Source organism: Suncus etruscus, chromosome 5 (genome assembly GCF_024139225.1).
Source record: "Suncus etruscus isolate mSunEtr1 chromosome 5, mSunEtr1.pri.cur, whole genome shotgun sequence".
Lineage (NCBI taxonomy): Eukaryota > Metazoa > Chordata > Mammalia > Eulipotyphla > Soricidae > Suncus > Suncus etruscus.
Window position 1 is genome coordinate 68,912,138 of NC_064852.1, and position 25,012 is coordinate 68,937,149.

At 33.6% G+C, this 25,012-nt stretch overlaps 1 protein-coding gene across 1 annotated transcript in view; it reads left to right on the forward strand.

Annotated features, from left to right (window-relative positions):
• CNTNAP5 (contactin associated protein family member 5) overlaps positions 1 to 24,757 on the forward strand; it is a 939,273-nt gene extending 914,516 nt beyond the window's left edge. The window contains exons 22-24 of the mRNA XM_049773789.1: positions 18,377 to 18,595; positions 20,291 to 20,362; positions 23,576 to 24,757. Coding sequence (XP_049629746.1) covers positions 18,377 to 18,595; positions 20,291 to 20,362; positions 23,576 to 23,772 — 488 coding nt within the window. The 3' untranslated portion in view covers positions 23,773 to 24,757. The remainder of the gene's footprint in view (positions 1 to 18,376; positions 18,596 to 20,290; positions 20,363 to 23,575) is intronic.
• Positions 24,758 to 25,012: the final 255 nt, after the last annotated feature.

The window sequence follows — 25,012 nt, forward strand, 5'->3', positions numbered from 1 at the left end:
GGGATTGGGGGTAAGATAATGAGTGTCAAGTATCTCATAATTGCAATTAAGTCCACTACTAGGTGAACAATATATTTATTGCGTAAGGGTAAAGAACAGTGAGACCATCAAACTATCACCTAGTACTTACTGAGTACTTAATGCGGTACAGATCCAAGCTACCAAGTAGAGCAAAGTAAAATTGTTTTTGTCTTTAAAAATACAGTGGACTAGGTGCAAATATAAAATTATAAAGACACAATAATTACAGAGTAATTAGTCTATAACTCAAAAAATTGGCCTCTACCAGTATTCTTTTTTTTTTTTTTTTTGGGTTTTTGGGCCACACCTGGTGACACTCAGGGGTTACTCCTGGCTATGCGCTCAGAAGTCGCTCCTGGCTTGGGGGACCATATGGGACGCCGGGGGATCGAACCGCGGTCCGTCCCAGGCTAGCGCAGGTAGCAGGCACCTTACCTTTAGCGCCACCGCCCGGCCCCAAGATGGAGGAACTTATGCTACGTCTTTTTTTTTTTTTTTTTTTGGTTTTTGGTTTTTGGGCCACACCCGGCGGTGCTCAGGGGTTACTCCTGGCTGTCTGCTCAGAAATAGCTCCTGGCAGGCACGGGGGACCATATGGGACACCGGGGTTCGAACCAACCACCTTAGGTCGTGGATCAGCTGCTTGCAAGGCAAACACCGCTGTGCTATCTCTCCGGGCCCCTCTACCAGTATTCTAAGAGAAAAGAAAATCAAAAGTAAATGCATCTGTAGTCAGAATTAAGTTGCCCTGTGAATCCAGGATAAAAGGTCATTTTTTTCTAAATGCATCATTTCTAGCTTATGCTGAGCAAAGGTGTATTTCCATTTAGAGAAGCACTGTGCAAGCACATAGGTTTCAGAGTAAAAATGACATCAGCTAACCTAGATTTCTGAGCATGGAGCTGATAGTCCAGTGAGAGCTCACATTATCTTAGGGTCTGTAAGGGTGATTTGAATAGCCTATGTATAAATGTGTTCCTGTATTTTGCTTATAATTTCATAGTTCTTTTCCTAAGTTTATTGGCTTTCATTTTCTTTTTAATTATAATAATATTTTTATCTCTTTAATTCTTATATGTGTAATTGCTAAGTTTTCTTATGATGTTCAACAATTTAAGAATTGGATAGGAGACTTGGATATAATCTAAATTTTAGGGAATATGCCTAATATGACATAAGTTCTATTATTAGTTCCAGATCATCCTCTTAGTACTTACCAGTAAAAATGCTGGAGAATTCTAGTACCATCTGGGTGACCTAGGTATCCCTTGTACTGCAAGGCATGAACATCAACATATCCTGAGGTTTTTAGGCTCTAATGTAAGTGGAGTCCTAAACATCATAAAAACTACTTGGAAAAATAGTAACACATATGATTGGGCTAGGTGGGGCTTTACATAGAGAAACCAAAGTTATTATAAGCCATTTTTCTGTCATGGTCTTGTTTCAAAATATTCCCCTTCTTCAGAGGAAGGGGCATATTCTGAAAAATTATGCAGGAAAAGAGATCTGATGACTTTAACATCATGCTGGGGAAAAAAGGCCTTTCATTTCTCTTTTCCTGTTTTTTCTAGTGAGCATTGTTGGCTTCAGATATGGACATGTTTTGCTAAAACTATGTATCATAATAATATAATATCATGATTGCTATTTGTTCAATTAGCATAAAGTACTGAAAGATTTAAAATGCACTTTCTAGAGGCCAGACAGATAGCATGGAGATAGGGTGTTTGCCTTACATGCAGAAGGACAATGTTAGAATCCTGGCATCCCATATTGTCCCCTGAATCTGCCAGGAGCGATTTCTGAGCACATAGCTGGACTAATCCCTGAGTACTGCTGGGTATGACCCAAACCCTCCCCCCCTCCAAATAATCAAATAATGCACTTTCTAAAATGCATTGTTTGGAGTTATTGGTTTTTTCTCTAAGATTTCTGTTTTTATGAGAGGAGAGTTGCTTTAGCCATGGGAGGATATAGGAGTCCAAGAATTTATCCTTTTTTCTGGGTACTCTTAACTAGTGATATAAAAATATTCAAAGTAATCTCTATTATCTTTTACATTGCTGAGGGATATGTTGTGATACCTCCCTTTTAACTTTTGATTCAGTTTAACTTCTAATTCAATAGACTTCTCTCTCATTCATTGTAAGTCTTGCTAGTTATTTTTATTGTTGTTGTTGTTGTTCAAAGAACCAGATTTCAAGAAACCAAAAATTAAAGAAAGAATATTTTATTAATCTCTTGGATTTTTGTTATTTCAGTTCATTAAGTTTTGCTCTTACATTATATTTTCTTCCTTCTGCCTGCTTTGGGCTCCTTCTATTGTTTGTTTTTCAGTTATTTTTTTTTTTTTTTGTGGTTTTTGGGTCACACCCGGCAGTGCTCAGGGGTTATTCCTGGCTCCAGGCTCAGAAATTGCTCCTGGCAGGCACGGGGGACCATATGGGATGCCGGGATTCGAACCGATGACCTCCTGCATGAAAGGCAAACGCTTTACCCCCATGCTATCTCTCCGGCCCCTGTTTTTCAGTTATTAAAACTGTGCAGTTAAATTATTAATGTGAGACTTTATTTTATCTTGATTTATTTCTTGCATAGCTATGAACTTTCTTCTAGCAAATTGTTGATACTTGGTAAGATAATGGTTTCCTAGTGAGAAGTTTGAGGGCAATATTTTTTATCAAATGAAACTAGAAGAGAATCAATCTATGTACAACATAAATAAAGTATGGTTATATGTATCAGGATGCCTAGGAAAATGTATTCAGATATTTGGTAAAATACTGATCTGTGTATATCTGTGTATATACTGATCTGTGAAACTGTTTTTGGATATAGCTAACTTTTCAATAAATAGATGAAGCAAAACAAATCACAATTCTAAATGTAAGTAAATCTACTACAATCAGATGTATATATGAATAGAGGGATCTCTACATGGCTGCTTGATTAGCTTGATTAGCTTGATTAGCTATAGATCTTTAGTGGCCTTCCAATTTGATGATAGCACTAGCTTTTCTTGTTTCTATGTCTTTTGGGTTTTTTTTGATTGTTAGTATATCATGCCTTCTGTTTGCTAACTGTAGACTTTCAATTGTATCAGTCTCCATAATTGTACCATTTAGGTCAATATCTCCTTAATATTACCTCCACTTTTTCTTATTTATTTTATATATCTAAAACTGTATATATATATATGTAATAGACCTATGTTATTTATCTAACATATCATGACTAATACAGTATATATTTTAGTTTAAATTTATTTCTACACATTTAAAGATAATCAGAAAATGTGAATCCCCTCAAATATAAATGTGATACAAAACCTTTATTCTTTCATGAATTCTGGTCCTGAAAGTTTCAAAATGTTGCAAGTAACGACTAAGTAATGACTAAGTCATTTCAGATTGAATTGTAATATGTATGTAATACATACAATCATCAAATAAAAACTTAACTGCTCTCAAGGTCTCATTTGAGTATTGATTACAATATATAGATTAAAAGGCAGGAAAGTGCTTTATGAGAACATGAAATTGTCCTCATCAAGCTGGCTGAGCCTGAAACTTGTCTCAGTCACTGATATTGCTTAAGCTTAGACATTGAAAAGAGGCTCTTTTTATCTTGACCTTGGTTTTCTTATTTCGAATTCAGGACTAATAACTATTACTTTTCAAGATTGTTTGATAACTAAATGAATGTATGTGCATGTAGTCATGAGCTATTATTATTAATATACACTTACAATATGTGTGGTACTTTTTACACTGTGACTACACTATATTGAAATGCTCTATGAAGACAAAATTGTAAAATGACAACTAAAAATTGTAACAATATAAATAATTCCTGTAAAATTGAGGTTGAGATATCATTTAGCTGATCATAAATTTCTTGTCTCCTACATCTCTTCTAAAATATCAGTACATTCAGCAGTAGAAAGTTTCTATGTCTGAAATAGTCCTACATTACCTGAAATAAAAGAAGTCAAGGTGGAATGAGAAAATATTAGCAGGAACAAATCAAGAGAAAAGTCAGATCTGTTTTGTTTTTGTTGTTAGTTTTTGTTCCTTTTTTAAGTTTAACTTTGTAATATGATGAAAAGTCTATATGGTTCTAAATAAATAGGAACAAGAATGCATCTAGAGATCATTTTTGTCCTATTTATTAAAAATACTTTTTAAAGTTGTAATAATATTTTATCATAGTTCAAATTATTGTCAAACAACTACTAAAATACCTTTAGGTAACTTAGCTATTTATTTAAAAAAATTACTAATTGGGGGCCAAAGCGGTGGCACAAGTGGGAGGACGAACTGCAGTTCAATCCCCCAGTGTCCCATATGGTTCCCCCAAGCCAGGAGCAATTTCTGAGCACATAGCCAGTAGTAACACCTGAGCATCACCAGGTGTGACCCCCCCTCCCCCCCAAAAAAAAGAAAAAAAATTTACTAATCTCTTCAGTCGATTGGACATTGTCTACTCACACCTGAACCTTGGATAGCATCTTTGGAACCTGCACAGTTTTTTGCATCAGCACCAGGAATTGAACATCTACCAGGATGGCCTAATGCTAACCTCTAACCTCTTGCTCCAAGGTGGGTTCATATGACACCATGATGACTTGGAAACAACAAGAAATTGCTTTCATGGTGGGTTTTCCTGCTTCACCTCCTAACAGTGAGATGAAAGCAGAAGAAGCCTCATGACACCTGACTTTGACCTTGGATCTGTGCAAAAACAAAACAAAGCAAAACAAAACAAATCAATATCTCTAATTACTTAAGCCTGACAGTGACAACCGTGATTGAGAAGAACTGTTCATAGGAACAGAAAGAAAGACTTTTGGGTTATATAACTTCATATGCCTGGAGCCTATAGCTGGACTTATGGCAGGATGTTTCATTGGTTGAGACACCCTGTTTTTAGTCCAAATATTTTTCTTTTAATTATCCCCAATTTTACTGAACTGACACTTTTTTTTTTTTTTTTTTTTTTTGGTTTTCGTGTCACAGCTGGCAATGTTCAGGGGTTAATCCTGGGTCTACGCTCAGAAATTGCCCTTGGCAGGCGCTGAGGGGACCATATGGGATGCCGGGATTCAAACCACCGTCTTTCTGCAGGCAAGGCAAACACCTTACCTCCATGCTAACTCTCCGGCCCCCTGACACCCTTTTTTTATATTTTAGATAGGGGCTCCCATCTTTTGCATAGAACTTTGGAACAAAATTACTTTGTTCTACCTCATTTTTCTGCATTTTTCTATAAGATTAAGAGGAGGATGAGCCCGGAGAGATAGCACAGCAGCGTTTGCCTTGCAAGCAGCCGATCCACGACCTAAGGTGGTTGGTTGAAATCCCGGTGTCCCATATGGTCCCCCGTGCCTGCCAGGAACTATTTCTGAGCAGACAGCCAGGAGTAACCCCTGAGCACCGCCGGGTGTGGCCCAAAAACCAAAAAAAAAAAAAAAAAAAAAAAAAAAAAAAAAAAAAAAAAAAAGATTAAGAGGAGGAGGGACCAGAGAAAGCACAGTGGTAGGGCATTTAACTTGCATGCAGCCTACCCAGAACAGAAGGTGGTTTGAATCCCGGCATCCCCTGAGTGCTGCTGGGTGTGACCCAAAAACATACAAAATATAATAAGCGGGGAAAAAGATGGGTGCCAATGCTAAGTGGTCTCAGGTGCTTTGGTGAAGGGAAAAAAGGACAGACTAAATATCCAAGCCAAAGTTAATGATAGAATCAAGAGACCCAAATTATAACAATATGAACTTAAAACTAGGCTGTTGTTCTGTCAGGCCAAGGAGGAAAGGGTGGTGGTATCGGATGCACTTTGGGAACATTGGTGGAGGGAGGTGGAGGGAGGCTGACACTGGTGATGGGATTGACTGAATCATTGTGTCGGAAACCAACTATGAAAATTTTGTAAATCATAATGGTTTTAATAAAATATTTTTGAAGTTACTAATTTTCTGTTGTTACTATTACCAGAAATTGTTAGAATAAAGATACATTGGATATTTTGAAATTTCCTTTATTATTATTATTATTATTATTATTATTATTATTATTGTTATTATTATTTTGGTTTGGGAGCCACACCTGGCCACACTCAGGGGTTACTCCTAGCTCTGGGCTCAAAAATTGTTCTTGGCAGGCTTGGGAGACTGCATGGGATGCCAGGAATCGAACCCAGGTTTTTCTTGCATCAGCTGCGTGCAAGTCCAACACCTTGCCACTGTGCTATCTCTCAGCCCTTAAATTTCTTTTTTAAATAAGTTTATTTAAACTGTAATTTATGAAAATGTTCATACTATAGTTGTTTCAGGTATTCAATTTTCCAACACTAATACCACCACCAGTGTGATCATTTCTCCATCAATCTCCCCAGTTCCCCTCTTATCCCTGCTATTCCTTTAACAGGCCCAAATATACTTCATTATTTGCTTGCTATAACCAAATGGAAAATTGAATTATTAGAAAATATATCATTAGGGGCCAGAGCATTGGTGCAAGAAGTAGGGTGTTTGCCTTACACCTGCTAACCTAGGATAGGCCAGGGTTTGATCCCCCATCGTTCCATATGGTTTCCCAAGCCAGGAGCAACTTCTGTGCGCAGAGCCAGAAGTAACCTCTGAGCACCACTATGTGCAGCCCAAAAAAGCAAAAAAATAGAACAAAAAAAGTTGGTTTGTGCTAATTATTGTTTCTCAAAGTGGTGTTACTAAAGCCATTGTCTGATGATTTACAGCTCTGGTTGGTGATAGGTGAGCTTTCTGTGTTATTTATTGCTTTTGCTCATTTATCTTGGTGTATTTTTTACACAGCTTTCTCATCAAATTTGCTTCTCCTACTGGCCTGTCAATACTGCGATATTTAGAAATGTTGTGTCCAAATGTGACTGGGCACTTGAACTGTGGAGCTGGTCTGTTTATATACTGAAAGAGGTTGTTGTGAATGAGAACCGTTGCACCTGTCAAGTAGGAAGGGCTACTGCTTGCTCCTATTCTAGAAAGGCCACAGAGTTTTCACTCTGAAAATTTATCTTTCTGGACTGATTTGATTGTGTGGCATCAAGATTTTTTTATTATTTTATATTTATTCTTATAAATATGTTGGTTATTCTTTTATTTAAGTATTTTTGTTATTTAAGCTATATGATATGTTTTCCATTTTTATCTTTTCAACATGGCAAAAATACGCCTGTGTGTTCTTTAATAGTCCCAAATACATCTAGAATCATATGATAGATTCATTAAAATAATAACATATAACTATTTTTAATATAAGGCCTGGGTTTTAGTCCACCAGAAATATTTATTTTATATTTTATTCAATTTTATTCATATCTATGAATTTCAAAGGCAAAACACTAGAATTATTAGAAATAGCATACAATAGCATAAATTTTTGAATTAATAATTTTAATCTGACGACTTTTTTAAGGATAGTAATTTTTTCAAGGATATTAGATCAGATATTAGATCAATTTCAGCTCCGTCCTATTCCTTTGCTTTCACCACTTCAATGTCAGTTAATTTCTGACTCCTGAAATCATTTTACTGTGCACTATTTCTGACCATAGAATAATGCTTTCCTGGAAAATATGGAAAACAAGAAATATGTAAGATTTAATATTTTCTGGAAGAAAACAGTGCAATAATGATGTGAACTGATGTATAAATACCCTAGTTCTATACTGTGGGCTTTGACAAATTGAATGTTGTATTCCCTAATGCTTCCGAGAGTTGTCTCAGTAGGGCTAAGTTCTGGTTGTCCTATGCTATTTGCTTTGATAACACAAAGTTTAATAGATTTCTTCCAGTTTTCCATAAAGTCACCAATGTTTTCTTTATTTCTAAAAATAATTTCTAACATTCAATAGCCTGCCTTCTAACACTATATTCCTTGTGCTATCAATCTCTAGAAATGTCTTATAGAACTCCTTTAGTATGAAATTTCATACTGGCATTTTTTTCTGTGACATTGACATTTTTAATTTGAACACTCTTCCCCAAATTATATCACTTTAAGCACTTTAATTTATTTCTTTTTTTCTGCATATTTAGAAACTAACACTACATAGGTATCAATATTTTAATCCTCAATTATATCTTCTAGATATCCATTTAACTTCAATGATCTTTTCTATTGCTATTCCCTTTTATTATTTTTATTTGCTTTCATATTTTCTGAGCACTACCTTATTCTGATTTTCAACTTTTTGTAAATAGAAAATAGTCCAATGATGAGAAGCCAAGAAGCAAAAAAAAATTGTGCTATCCAACCTCTATGTTATTAATGATCAGTGGCCAAGTACACTCACAGACTTTGAAAGAATTATGTGATTGGCCACAAATTAAGAGGTGCATTGTATTAACATTTACTTATGAACTGAAAGGTTAGTAGCAGAGTTTGTACTATGTGTAAATATTTTAAGTTAGCATGTTTGATGATATTTGAACTATGTTATTGTGGTTTTGAATGCAATTTAAAATTGTGGTAACTGAAATTCATATATATTGCAGCTATGCAAATGACACTATTTAATCAAATAAAAATAATATTATTAAATCATAATCATAATATTAAATCATAGCTCTAAAATATGAATTACTAGAATATATACTAAAAATAGAACTAAGGGCATGTTAGAGCTCATAGGATAAGTTTACACAGATACTTTTTTATATTATTGCAAGGACAAATTGCTACACATATGGTGGCTTAAAATATAAATTTATTTTCACAAGTTCTAAAGAAATGAAGTTTTTAAATGAGTCTAGAATGAATAAAAATTAAGGTGTCAAATTACAAAAGGATAAAGGGAAAACTTACTTGCAATTAATAGTGACTAACTGCATATTTTTGGTCTGTAACTTTTCCTCATATCTTTGAAACTTCTTGATTCTATCAGCACATCTACTTTTTTTTCTAACTTTGATCATCTTGTTGCCAACCAATATTTGTGTGAATCTTTATTATTTCACTGAATATATCTGGATAAACCAATATATATTTTGTAAGAAAATAAATTGACTTCCAGTTTTTGACCTTATTGTATACAGCTGACAAATCTGGTTACCACCCAACATTTGTTTTGATTCCTTACATTTTTCTTTTTTTTTTTTTTTTTTGTGGTTTTTGGGTCACACCCGGCAGTGCTCAGGGGTTATTCCTGGCCCCAGGCTCAGAAATTGCTCCTGGCAGGCACGGGGGACCATATGGGACGCCAGGATTCGAACCGATGACCTCCTGCATGAAAGGCAAACACCTTACCTCCATGCTATCTCTCCGGCCCCCCTTACATTTTTCTTAATAAAATTTCATACCTGTCCATGGAGTCACATATTCCTGAAAAGGTTTGTCCATCCGCAACTTCTAAATATTCATTCTGATTGGTCCAAGTTAGCAATTTTCAAAGTTTGTATTAAGGGTCCTTGAGAAGGCAGTATCTTGTTATTTTTTGCCATTTAATAATTTTAATACTCAATTTTTTACCTTTGCTATTGAGGTACAGGAAATACAATATTGTTCATTATAATTTTATGCCTACATCCTCCAAATACCACATCCATTGTCAGAATGCCAAGTTCCCTTCACCTAAATCCTAGACTAGTGTCTAGTTTCCAGTCTAGCGTCCTCATGCCTCTTCTCACCACCCTCCCCTTCCATAAATGGTCAGTGCTATAGATAAAATTTTGAATTTTGATTATCTTAGTCATTTGTTTTTATCTTACTACATTTATTTCCATTCCACATATGTTTAGATTTAATCATTCTACATATGTAAATTTAACCATCTCTATAATGAATAGTTTTACTTGTTTTTTTAAAATAGACATTATTTATTTAATAGTTAGTATTAAATGTCGGGCTACTGCTCAGGACTTACTTCTGGCTCTGTCTGTCCTCGGGACTCATTCCAGATAGTACCTGTGTCAGGAATTGAAATGGATTTTTTCATAACCAACACTTCTACTTCATTCTCATTTTCTTACTCTTATAAAATGAAAATTTTCTAAAGCTATAAATTTTGTGAGGTTTAACACCATATAGGCACTAATAAAATGTGTGCTAAATGTATTTAAATGCTTGCTTTAACTTATAATTGAGTAAATATTAATAGAACTAAAACATTAATACAGAAACTAAAAATCTTCAGTATTTTTTAAGAATGAAAATGAGCATACCTAATCAAGGAAATCTAATGATGGCTGGAGTTAGTCTTTTTTTTTTTTTTTGTCTGGTTTTTGGTCACACCTAGCAGTGCTCAGGGATTACTCCTGGCTCGATGCTTAGAAGTTACTCCTGGCAGTCTCGGGGGACCATATGGGATGTGGGGATTCAAACCACGGTTCTTCTGCATACAAGACAAATGCCCTACCTCCATGCTATCTCTCTGGCCCTGGAGTTTGTCTTTCTGAGTGAAGATTACTCGTGTTTAATAAAAGAAACAGGGTCAACGTTTCTTTCTTTTAGACATAGTTGTATATAGATATTTCATGTGGCACTGTAGTTTAAGAATTCCCAAATTTGGACCAGAGCAATAGCGTAGCGGTAGGGTGTTTGCCCTGCATGCGGCTGACTCAGGACCAAACTGGAATCGATCCCTGGTATCCCATTGGGTCCCCTGAGTCAGGAGTAATTTCTGAGCATTTGGCCAGGAGTAACCCCTGAGCATCACCGGCTGTGCCTCAAAAACAAAACGAAAGAAAATAGAAAAGAAAAAGAGTTCTCAAATTTGAGGCCAGAGTGATAGTGCAGTGATAGGGCATTTGCCTTGCAAGCAGCTAACCCAGAACAGACCTAGGTTCTATCCTTGGTGTCCCATATGGTCCCCCAACGCCAGGAGTAACCCCTGCGTGTTACCAGGTGTGCTTTCCCCCTCAAAAAAAATGAATTCCCAAATTCCAGTTTGAGAATTAGACAGTCTCATCCTCATGGAAAGAGGAATATTACTGACAGTCTGTACCCAGACCTATTTCTTTCCCTTTAAATATCTTGTTATTTGATATCACGTATCTCTTCATTGTTTTGTCACCTGCGATTTAAGTTTTCTAAAATGTGCAAATAAATGCTTCTTAAAATTACTATTAATTCTACCTTTGTAAACAAACGAAACCCAGAAAATTACCTAGGTTTCTCAGAATGGATTGATGATTGTAACTGCACACTAAAATTTTTCTATCAAAATAGAATATATATAACTTTAGGTAATTTCTGTACTCAATTTAAATATTCTTTGTTGGGACATGCATGGGTCTAGTTTTGGTCATTTCTTCAACAGAGTAAACAAGACCGATATAAATTAATATACTACAGTTGTATGGTTTTGACCCCACATAAAATAATTTATCAGCACTTCTTTCTTTGAATCTTAAAGGAATGAATTTATATATGAACTTGAAAATCCCTATATAAAGTCAGAAAATTAACTTTTCTATGGACTATAGCAGAATTGGCATTGAGAGTATCTCTAGAGTTTACAATTTAGAGTTTTTGCTATACATTCACAGAATTTGTACTTTCTATTCAATATCCATTGAGGCCCCTTAGCACAATGGCTGTAACTAAGTAACCCAATTAACAGTGAAAAAAACACTTATTCAGCAAGTTAAGTTGAAACTGGATTCTCATGTGGTGAAACATATGTTTACTGAATTAATTTGTTTATGTTTTAAGTTTCTCATATTGTATTTTGAATATGTACCTAACTAGCTATTATATGTATTATTACATATAATATTATATCATTTGAGGAATTGAATTAAAGAAAATTAGCTGATTTCAGTGCTACAAAGCAGAGTGTATGTGTTCTGTTCCTTGATACTACATATGTTTTTACCACTGAAAAAGTTTTCAGTCTGAAACTACAAGTAAAAGATATGGCCTCAAGATTTGGGGTTTGTATCTTTGGCGATGTTAATTGTAAGTACATGAGACTTACATATTAAAGTCTAAAAATTATTAGAAATGTAATAGATTTTGTATCAAAAGCATCACACTTACATGACTATTCATATTCCATATTGGTTACTTCTATTTCATGTAAATAGTTAGCTTTAGATTACAAAGTTAATTACATAATTCACATTAAGCTACATAATGAAGAGAAAAATTTTACATGAACTATTCAAAAACTATAAATTCTTATGAGAAAATTTAGCATGCTCATTGAGTGAGTATAAAATACAAATTTCCATATTTTATTAATGACCAAAATAAACAAGCTAAAATACACAAATAGTAAGATCAGAATATATTGCTATAGATAGTAGAAAATAATTTTTGAAGTGAATTTTCCTATTTGCTTCATAAGTTTGCTGCTATGTCCATGTTAATACTGTTGTAAATCTGAACAGATTTTAAAAAATCTGAAGCTTCCACTATAAGGCAAAAAATAAACATGTCAAACTAAGGTTCGTAATGCTATTCCAAATTATTGGCAAGTATGAAGAAATAACTATCTACCTGTCTTTTCCATGTCATCTTCTGTCTTACTTAAAGGCATAGAGTATTTGATTTTCAATGTCTTAAGCATGATGGATTGTATTTTGTGAATATTTATACAAGTTTAGCTTTGTGTTTAGAATATTCTTTCTATAACTCTGTACATAGTTATTATCAATATATCACTTAAGTATTTATTTAAACAAATTATTTTTGTTTTATATTTTCTAAATCAATGTTTCCCCAATTATGATCTATCAATCATGCATATCATAATTGTTTAAAAATTTGAATCATAGTGTCAATAGCTGAGTATCTCCACATATACATATTAAATAAGTAGAGGTTTACTTTTGTTTTTCAAGTTTTTTGCCTTTTTGAGGGGGCATATTCCATAATGCTCAGGGTTCACTCCTAGTTTTCTTCTCAGGGATCACTACGAAGATGGCTAAGTAAATATTCTCGGCTAGAAAGAAATCCTGGCTGACTGCAAGCAAGCCAAACACCTTACCTACTGTATTATTTCTCTAGTTTCAAGTAGAGATTTAAAAAATACATTTCCTTAAAAATGTATTTATTTGCTCACCACTGTCTTACCATGTATGTATTTTCTATAACTACTCAACTATAACAATCTCCACTTTTATAAAATGCTATAATACCTTCCAAAGTAACTGAGATCTCATAGAGATGGATTGATGTCACTTCTTACCTATGTCATCTGTCCTTCACAAAGCACTGTTGGCATAGATAAACTTATGTAAAATTTACAAAGAAAGAACATATGTTGGCAAGTACTTATGGATCAGAAATCTTCCTAAGCAAAGAAAATAGTATGAGCTAACTTGTGGAACAGAAGTACAAGTGGTATTTAGCACAAGTGGGACTGGCTGGGTGGTTGGGTGTTAAATAGTGAATGACCATACTCCATGCTAAGTGATGAGTAACTGCTTTAATTTGTGTATTAAATTTTAATTGAAAATTATACTATCTTTTCTCATTTTACAAGGGTGAACATTTACAATGTACAAATGAGTATATAATATATATTTATTTATATGTATATATTATATTATATTTATATAAGTATATTTTCCAGTAGAAAGTCTATTTGCATATTTATATGCATATAAATAATATATAATATAATAATTTATGTAAATTACTCACTTACCCAAAATAATGTGGATGGTATTTGTCAAAGTTGATCTCTGTGATGATTCGTGCCACCATCATTACCCCGACCACCTGTACTTACAGATAGAGCCTTGACTTTGGCACACTTGGCCCCTAAGTTTTGGAGTCTTCTTAAGTCTTCACAATATATTGACTATAGAAACCAAAGAAAATGGGGCCTGCCTTAGGTTTCTTTGTTAATAACATATTATACATATAATTATGTTATATATATATATGTATATGTAAGTATATATGATGCTATATCCTAGAGTAATGACTATCTCTTTGAAAAAGTTTATCTTTTTTTAATATTCAGAAATTGAACTGAATTGGCTCTGTCAGTCATTGTTAAACATTTGTTACTCTGTGAATTATTATTTTGAAGCTAAGATTGCTTTTGTTTTCTCTTTATTTTTAATCAAAAATCCACTTGGCTTAAAAGAAGAACATAGCTGTGTTTTGAAGAAAGAATGTTTGCAAATTAAAACAGAGTGTCAAAATTTAAAATGCCTAAAGAGGTTATTTATATTAAATTAAGCAACTGAATCTTTAAAGATTGAGTGCTATGTAAATTCAATTGTGTGTCTTTATGAAATGAAAATTTAGTAGTGAGATCAAGCACCAATTTAAAATACAGTCATCTTATATAAATGCAATATTACTTGGAAATATTGAGAGTCATTGAATGTAAGATAAAGAGTTTGGAAGTTCTTGGATTACTATTAAGAAGATTAAAAATGGCATCAAGAAAAAACAATATATGCATTTACGGACAATGTAAAAATCCTATTATTACCTTGATTTTTATTCAAACTCATGTGTTTAGTACTATTTATCACTGGACTTTTATAACTTCGTTTTTGTTTGTTTGGGGCCAACACATAAAACTCAGGAATTACTATAAGGATCACTCTCTGGGCTCCAGGAACCATATGCAGTGCCAGAGATCAAACTTGTTTTAGCTGCATGCAAAACAAAGACCTTATGTATTATACACTTTCTCAAGCCCTGTCACTAAATTTCTAAGGGCCAATGTACTACTTAGTAATAAAAAAGCATTAAGTAATATATTCAAAAGCATGGGTTATTAAATATGGGTCTACTAGTCTCTACTCTGTTTATTTCTGCACATCATACTTCTTATTTTATATATTTATTTAAACACCTTGATTATTAATATGATTGTAGTTGGGTTTCAGTCAGATAAAGAACACCCATCTTCACCAGTGCAACATTCCCATCACCAGTTTCCCAAATCTCCTTCCTCCCCACCCCCCAACCTGTATTTGAGACAGGCTTTCTACTTCCCTTATTCATTCACATTGTTATGTTAGTTGTCAATGTAGTTATTTCTCTAACTGCACTCAACACTCTTTGTGGTGAGATTCATATCGTTAGCTAAACCTTCCAGCCCTCATCTCTTTTGTTTCTAAAAATTATTGCAAAAATGTCTTTTATTTTTCTTAAAACCCGAAGATGAATGAGACTATTCTGTGTCTATCTCTCTTTCTCTGACTTATTTAACTCAGCGTAATAGATTCCATGCACATCATACTTCTTTTATAACAGCATTTAGAGGCAGGGAATAAACTTTAATAAAAATAAGAAGCTATTTTTCAGAAATATTTAAACTATAATAAGTAGAAGAAAGTAAAATAAAGTCCAATGATTTTTTCTCTAGAAGATGCCACTGTTTCTTCAAAATAGTGGTGACTCATAAAAAAATAGATTTTCTAATTTTCTTTGATTTGATGAGATTTATATGTGTTGTGGAAAATTATTGGGTTGCAAAATAGTTCCATATTTTAATGATAGGATATTATTAGTGTTTTACATTTTTGTATACATTTGTTAAGTATTGTTCATGTTTATTCTTTATAGAAAATATCTCTTGGTTTATTACTTAAGAATATAATGCAGATATAACTAAAATTGAAAAAGAATATTATTAGTAAGGCAATATATCTTTAATAAAACTTTCGTAAATTAATTCATAAAGTTTTTCTCAAAATTCTCAGTATTTCCAACTTCTTAGCTAATTTAGGTTCATTGGGGATTTATTTTTAGAGGATCAAGGTGTGATTTGGAGGCTTTACCTAGTGGTATTTAGGGCTTAATCCTGCCTCTGTAGTCATAGATCACTCCTGCCCAGTTTGAGAAGATCATATGGAGTGCTGGGGATAGAATCTAATTTAGCTGTCTGCAATGCAAGTGCCTTACCACTGTACTATCACTCTTACCAAGATAACATAGTATTTTTAAATGTTATTTTACCAAAAGTATTTCTGCAAATTTTTAGAAAAGTATCTTAATTTAGATAAAGAATTTAGCATTTCAAACCATTAAGACTTTGATTTAAATATCAATTTTCCACACCATCATCAGTACATCATTTATATATTTAGTCAATTTTATTCTTTTGAAATATTGAATGACAATATAATTAATCTTTGAAGAATCTTTAAGAGAACAAAAGTAGTGCCATATAAAGAGATATATTGTGATTTTATTATTGGTTCTCAAAAATGTTTATGATTGTTTGCAACTTTAGAGTTTTTAATCAATAATTTTTCCTCATTGCATATTAATTTCAAAAGTTAAATAAAGTTAAATACCAAAATTTATCTCAAACTAAGAATATATACCCTTGGGAAAATATTTTCTTCAAAATTTTATTGTTTTCTTCAAATTTATTCATTTAAATAGAAAATGTTGCTTTCTGTTCTTTCCACTGATTTATGCATGTGCCTGCTCCTGTAACTGAAGACTGTATTCAAGGTAGTCACTAGAGGAATGTCCTAAAGACTGAGACACCACCATTGACTTATTTTTATGTTAAACTTTGAAAGTAAATGCAGAAATTATTTACTTATTGTTAGAATGACTTGCTATTTTCTACTGTTTTAAAATCCTAAGTGCAGGAGATTCATGCCAAATTTATACCTCCTTTCTTCTACTATTTCTTTCACAAAATGTATTTAATCTTTATTTCCACTGCTTACTAATCGTTGACCAAATAGCTAAAATATATTCAAAATTATATCTCAGTATATTGAATTTTGAAGCCACTTAGAAAAAATTTACAGGTTTTTGTAAATATTTTGGATTTGAAAAGGTATTCATACCCATATATAAGAATTATCTTATGTGACAAAGTGTACTAAAGCTCATAATAAAACATAAATATATGGACAATTTCTGGTAAGACATTAATTTGTATATTTGAAAGAAAGCAGAAGTTTCCTCCCATCTCCAATTTTTTTGTTTTTACATTTGAAGATTAATGTCACTTAATACATTTCTATGACATTTAGATTGTTATCTGTAAAGTTCTCAAATAACCTAAGTTACATAGTGAAAGAAAAAGTAATGACCTAGAAAACTATCCTTATAACCTATAAATATTTTAGGTGGTGTAGCAAAAAAGAATTGAGCTTGCATATAAAATTGATGTTAATAAGCTAGCATCAAAATAGGATGATTATCTGGATGTGGGCAGTGTAATAATGAGAGTCTGAAAGAATAAGAAAACTAAAAAAAATAATTAGAAGATGAGACTATGAAAAATAAGCCATAAATAAATAATACACTGCTGACTTGATTTAGACTTTAAGTGAAAGAATTTAGCAACTTAGAATAGTCAAGGAATACACTGGAATAACTGCTAGAAGTCTGTAAAAGGATTGCAACCCAAGGAATGCATTAATTTTAACTAGTCATGTTTCTAAAGAACTGTAAGAAAATTAATTTGTGTCATTATACTGTTTAAGCCTTTTAACTTATCATTTGTTAAAATGGCAACATGAATTTTTACACATGACTTCTTCTCTTGCAAAAAAGGGAAGGGTAACAAACTAATGAGCTTTATATGGAGATTTAAAGGAAAGTAAGAACATAAAAAGTTAATATGTATTAATTTATATTTTCCTCTATATCATCATCTCATTTTTCCTAAATACTGCCATTATAATGCTTACTTTATGTCATAAGGACACGTTTTTATCATTTATAAATAAAATTAAAGTATATGTCTCTTTAATTTTAATGAGAAAAGACTTGTAGAAAGACATTTTCTAAATATAAATTTTGAAGATTATTTGATATTTTATTTTATTTTGATATTATTAACCAAATGTTTGTTATTTATCATTGATGCAAACTTAAAGATACTTTAGAATTATAGTTCAATACTATCAGGCAAAATCTATCTTCACCAGTCTATACCCTAGAAAGTACTAAGGAAATAGAACTCTACACATCTTTCTTAAAACACTGAACATAATAAGCTTCTGGAAGTACTGCTTTGAGTTTCAGTCGCTGTATTTACTTTTTTTTCTTAATTTTCCTTTCCTTTGAGAAGAGTGGTATAATAGGCATTATAATATCCTTGAACTAATCACTAGCAGCACAGATAAGTGGTATTGGAGATAATGATAGAACTATAAACCATAGAGTATAAAATGGGTTTATTAAGACCATTTGTGTTGTAGTTCATAAAGTATATAAACGAGAATTTAGAAATTTTAATAGATTGTTCTATCAGTTATCTATAATATTGGCAAATGGATAATGTGAGAAAGTTTGTAAAGAGAAAGTAAAAGCAAGTTAAGTTGTCTTTTGTATTATTCACTCTATTGCAAATTTTAGCTAATACCAAAATAGGCCCACAAAACATAGATTGAAAGAAAAATAAAAAACCTTCCTGTTTCATTCTACAGAGAATTTTGAATTGGATTCTGAGGTTGCCAAAGCAAATACCCTTGGTTTTGTTGGATGCCTGTCTTCAGTCCAATACAACCATATAGCACCACTGAAAGCAGCCCTGCGCCATGCCACCATCGCACCTGTGAAGATACAAGGGCTGTTAACAGAATCAAGCTGCAATACCATGACAGACCCAGATGTGAATGCAGTCACCACTGTACATTCTTCATCAGGTACACTGAATCAACTACAACTGTAATAGTTTTCCACAGGCAGTGCTTTTGATGTATTTAAGAAGCATCATTTCCAATGCTAATATTATTCAAATTTTTAAGTAGTATGATTATCCAACATATGATTATGAGATTATGACTGCTGTCTTTTGTTTATGTTCAATAATGTAATACTGTTGTAATGGTTATATGTATAGTAAATTCTGCATATTTTATATATGTTGTGTGTATTAAATGTAATATACATATGCATATATGTTATATATGCTACATACCTATACTAAAATCATCTGTTGCAAAAATATTAAAGTTTAGTATCAGCAATGTAATATTTTTTGAATCATGTTTTATAAGATTAAAATCAGACATCACAAATAATAGTGCTGTCCTATGCACTATCATTTAGGCTTTTCTTTTTCATTACTTCCCAAAACACACTTTTGATCTTTTCTTGTTTATCACACTTCTGATTGTTTTTTGATCAGATGAAATTTATCTTAATCAGTCATGACAATTAGTTATTTATTATTCATAAATTACTATGAGCCATGTAAGGGCTTGTATTTTGCTGTTGCCTACTTCTCACTAATACTGGTATTTTTCTGGCAGCAGTATGGTCCACTAGAAAGCATATTAATGAAATATCTGTCTTTCTCAGTTTGCATTCAGGGTATCTCAAGACAGTCTCTTGAATTTTTGACAAGTTATTTAGGTTCTGATTTAATTTTGTTATCTATGAAAAAATGACTCCCTGTACTCATTTTTTACTGTAGTCATTTTTGTAGAGAGCAAATAATATGAGAGGATAGCTTCCATAGATTCTATATTTTTTGCCCCTTCTACATTATTTGCATATGTTTGTAATTCAGTGTCAGTAGAATAGTAAGTGTTGAATCTGTCATTAGAAAAAGCATGGATTTGGGGCCGGGCGGTGGCGCTAGAGGTAAGGTGCCTGCCTTGCCTGCGTTAGCCTAGGACGGACCGCGGTTCGATCCCCCGGCGTCCCATATGGTTCCCCCAAGCCAGGAGCGACTTCTGAGCGCATAGCCAGGAGTAAGCCCTGAGCGTCAAATGGGTGTGGCCCAAAAACCAAAAAAAAAAAAAAAGAAAAAGCATGGATTTGAGTGAAATGTACATAAACAATTATTGTAAATATATATTAAGTATGTTAATGTACATAAAGTAATATTCCTCCATCATCAGTCTAGTTTTGTCATGAACTTGTTGATTTTCTAGCACTTTTTTCTTCTTCCCTGTCAATGGAGGCAAAGTTCTCTTGAAACTCAGGGTCCTCTCTAATAATTATGTGACAATAAATGGTCTAACAATTTCTAATGAATACATAAGATATTTAAATCAAAAGAAAAAAAGAAAACATTGTTATATTGAGTGTTCATCAAATCATAGAGTAACTTAAGGTATAGTTTGAAGGTCAAGCTATCAATCAAACGACGTAAAAGCAGGTAATCCCATAACCTGTTTTTAATGCCTTATACTATGTATATATAATTGAGCTTAGCCACAGAATTATGGATGGAACAGCCATGCATTTGTTCATGTTCCTTCCAAAAATACCCAATCACATCTCCTTAAGAGAACCTGGTCTAATTGATAGATCTAGCTCAACTCCTTTATATAGACTGATTGCCAATATGCTGTGTGGAAGCATGATTTTATATGTTTTACTTCTCTCAGATTCTTTCGGAAAGACAGATGAACGCGAACCTCTCACCAATGCAGTTCGAAGTGATTCAGCAGTTATTGGAGGTAAACCTTTCTTGGTTGTTGCTTCACGAAGAAAATAAGAAAATAAGTTTTTCATTGTTATATTTACTATTGATGTGCTTAAAAACATTTCTCTTAACTCGTCCTTAATTATGACCGTTCAACATTCAGAAACCCCACACCCTTTATTTGCAAGACTGTGAGCCTTTTTATACAATACAAATAACCATAGTTGCTCTATGATCAAAACTTAGATCAGAACTTAGATTTCTGGAGATGTATCTCCCCTTGCCCCATTTGGCAGATACACACTGAATCAACAGCTGGAGTATTTACTTAGAGACTGGCAGTATGCATCCTGTTCATCTCATCTAGCTGTCAGTTTTCCTAAAGTACAAACAAAGCAGAGCAATAAAACTACATATGTGAAAGAAGCCATGTTGGGGCAGACAGATGGGCAAAGCTAGGGTCCTGTTGGGTTTTCTCCACTAAGTGATTTGGGTTAGATCAAATGAACAGGGTGAAGCCCACAGTACTGTAGTTTTAAATCCTTTAGCACATATGGTTACAGAATGAGATCTTGTCTGCTCTGCTGTCAGCTCAGCTCTCCCTCCCTCCTCACTTGCTTTTCCATTTTCTCACTGCCTGTCTGTCTCACCCTTTTTATTTGGCTACAGCTTGACTGCAGCTTCCAGTAGCTTGATGTTTCCATCTGGGCCTTGCAGCACAGAATGACTCCCCAACCTTGTTTAATGTAAGATGTCTATGAGAAACTAAATTCATTTCCATCTGAGAACTGTAGCTCTCGCAGGTTCTCTATTCCTGCCTTCTGGCAGGCTAGATAAAGTGATACACACCAGATGGAGTTTTCCCTTTAAAAGTCAGCAATAACATTCATTTAACTTCTATTTAAGGAGCTCCAGCTTCGGGTCAAGCCCTGAACTAAGTATAAGAATACAAAGTTGAAAAATACAAACAGAGCTCTCAATAAACTCAAAGTCAGTAAACAGTAATAGTAAGTCAATCAGTACTGTTGAGGAAAACAATACAAATATCAATGGGAAAAGTAGAGATGTGTTTAGACATTATGATTTTAAAGAAAGTAAACCACAATCTTTCCTTAAGAATATATTTCAAATGTCTGATCTGAACTTTTGCTTCAGAGAGAAAAAAACGAGTTCTTTCCAAAAATATAGAAGAGAATGTAGTATCTAGTATTTTTCCTATAGTTCCCCATTTGGAAAGAGGAAACATGCTTTTGTGATTGCTCACTTCCCATAGTTCTCTTAATGAGTAGGAAATAAGTGAATCCCTTTATGAGTCGGAAAGCCTTCTAAATTTGAAGGAAATTCTTCAGGCATTCATTTTCTCCAACATTAAATAGTACACACAATGAAAAATTATACATTGATTTTGCATTTTACCTTTTAAAGGTACAGCCCATCTTATGTTAGTCACTCACTATTATCCATTTTACTTATAGATTTGTTAACTTAGATGGTTGGACTTTAGCTAATGCAGTCGTACACATTATAAGATTGGAAAGACCATGAGTATAGTTCAATGTGGAGAATGTGTCCTGTTTGTCTGAAATTCTATGTTCTATTCAAACACCAAATGGCATTATACCAAATATAACTTGGTGGACCCAAAGTACCGTTTGGGGACTGCATGTCTGACTCAAGCATCTATCAGGGCTGGCACTGACATCTCAAGTATTACTGGGAGTGGTATTTTTTCCTTGAGTACCACTAGTGATATTCCCTCACAAATAATAAAGACAAAGAAATTAGGGAAATGCCAAATAATTTATTGATATATTAAATAAAAAAATATAATGTCTTTGTCATTGTTCCAACTTGGATTCAAATTTTCAGATGGATTTTAAGATGGAAAATCTGCATTGAACAGATATAACTTTCTCATATAGAAATACATAAATGTATATGTTACTATAAATCTTAATGCATTGTCATTATTTTCTCAATATCCATTTAACTTAGAAAAACAGAGAACATTCTCTATTAGAATAAAATATTCTTTGTCTTAAATAGTATTAGGATATTTTAATGCTTAAAATGTACATTTATGTAAAGACAATCTCTCTTTTATGTCTCTATAATGCCTCTCTATAATAATATTCTTATTATTCCTCTGCTGACTTTATTTGTAATATACCTTCTTGTTTTTTTGTTTGTTTTTTTCGGACCACACCCATTTGATGCTCAGGGGTTACTCCTGGCTAAGCACTCAGAAATTTCCCCTGGCTTAGGGGGGGACCATATGGGACGCTGGGGGATCGAACCGCAGTTCTTCCTTGGCTAGTGCTTGCAAGGCCACGGTTTTCCTTGGCTAGTGCTTGCAAGGCAGACACCTTACCTCTAGCGCCACCTTGCCAGCCACTATTTGTAATATACCAAAAGCATTCCTAGCAAGTGTTGCATAAGATATCTGGGTTAAGGAGAATAATTTTTCATGTTGAATCTAAAAGACCACACTGAATCAAAATAAAGGGAAATCTGACACAACCAGAAAGAAATCCACCATTTTATTCAATTAAGTTTCTACAGGGAAAAGCATTCCTCTATAGATTTTCTTTTGTCTAGTAGACTGAAGAACAGTATAGGAATGTCTACAGGGGTCTCAAACTCAATTTACGTGGGGGCTGCAGGAGGCAAAGTTGGGGTGATCCTTGAATGCAAAGTCAGTAGTAATCCTTGAACATTGGGGGCTATGACCCAAACAACTAAAACAAAACTAAACAAAACAAAACAAAAAAAGATTCCTCTAGGACAGGGCCACAACATGTTGTACGGAGAGCTGCAAACGGCCCACGGGCCACGTGTTTGAGACCCCTGTAAATATTGGATAAGCATCTAGCCTATTTAACATGGTTGATATTCCATTAAAAATAACACTATCAGAACAACATATATTAGGAGTTATGATTTTGGGTTTGAGTGAGCTATTTTGATTTTTGGTTTGGGAAGATGGCCTTTTGTTGCTATTGTTTTGTTTTGTTTGTGGCACATCAAGCAATAATCAGTGCTTACTCCTGGCTCTGAACTTAGGAATTGCTCTGGGTAGACTCAGTAAACCAGATGAGGTACCTGAGTTAGCAGTGCTCAAGTCAATCACCCTTACTATTTCTTTTTTTCCCCCACTAAGTTCCTCCCTTGTCTAGAATGAATCATCACACATTCACAAATAATATGTGATAAAATTTCCTCACTTGTTTTTTCCTTTTCTCAACAGGAGTAATAGCAGTGGTGATATTTATCATCTTCACTATCATCGGCATCATGACTCGGTTCCTTTATCAACATAGGCAGTCACATCGTACTAACCAGATGAAGGAGAAAGAATATCCAGAAAATTTGGACAGCTCCTTTAGAAATGACATTGATTTGCAAAATACAGTGAGCGAGTGTAAGAGGGAATATTTTATTTGAGCAACTGCTGAATCACCTACTATATTTTGTTGTTAAATTGTTCTCCTTCTCTTTCTCCGTTTTTAATTTTGGTGACTCTTTATATTATTTGTGTGTCATTTGTTTCGGGAATGTACTTGCATCCACTGAAGCATTTTTTTTTTCACTTAACCAAGTCTAGAAGACCAGGCAGCTACTGACACTGCCTTTCTTTCTCTTTGACTAACTTAATATAGTGATGATGATCACTCAAGAGATGGATTTACTATGCTAGACAACAAGAGACGAGTGTATGTACATGTGCATATTCAATTCTGTATTCCAAATTTTAAGATGCACTTTTTAATTTCATAGTCATCCTGTCTTGAACCTGGTGTGTGACTTCTATCGTGAACAGTCATCCTTGACATCTTTCACCACCTCAAGTCCCTTTATTAGGGAACTCAGGGTAGAGAGAGAAGATAAACACCCGTTTCAATAGGATTTTAAAAGGAAAAGGAGAGGAAGTGTTTTATATCAATTTAATTAAATTAGGAAATCCATTATCCTAAACCAACACTTTTTCATTAAGTCTATTATCCTTTAATTATTTGAATATATAGGATTCCTGATAGTAGTCAGGCTGCTATTTTACTCCTTTCTTACCATTCTCTCTTTGGGCTAACACTTTAGAACAGCACACAATAATGTAAACCTAGAGGAAGCATGGAAAATAGTAGCTAAACTAGAAGGTAAAAAGAAAGCTGCTAGGAAGTAGATGCTCTATAACTTGAAAAATGACTCTTCCAATTTTGTAAGAAAAGTTAGCTAGGTTATTTCTGGGATTATTATATTGAGGTAAAAAAATAAAATATATTATGTTGCTGCAGCATTAAAAAATGAAAGACTAAGATAGTTTCCAATTCCATGACAGAACCTAAAACATGTGCATTCAATTTAAAACAAACAAAAAGTAAACAATAAAAATTACATGAAAGAAAAGAAATACCAAACAGAATTCTTCAAATCATCTACACCCCAAAAAATCTATGGAGAAAAGGAGATTTTTATTTCAAATTTTAGAACGAACGTATTTACCCACCTCTGTCCATTGAGCCACATTCTTTTTTTTTTTTTTTTTTTTTTTTTTTTTGGTTTTTGGGCCACACCCGGTGACGCTCAGGGGTTACTCCTGGCTATGCGCTCAGAAGTCGCTCCTGGCTTGGGGGACCATATGGGACGCCGGGGGATCGAACCGCGGTCCGTCTCCTAGGCTAGCGCA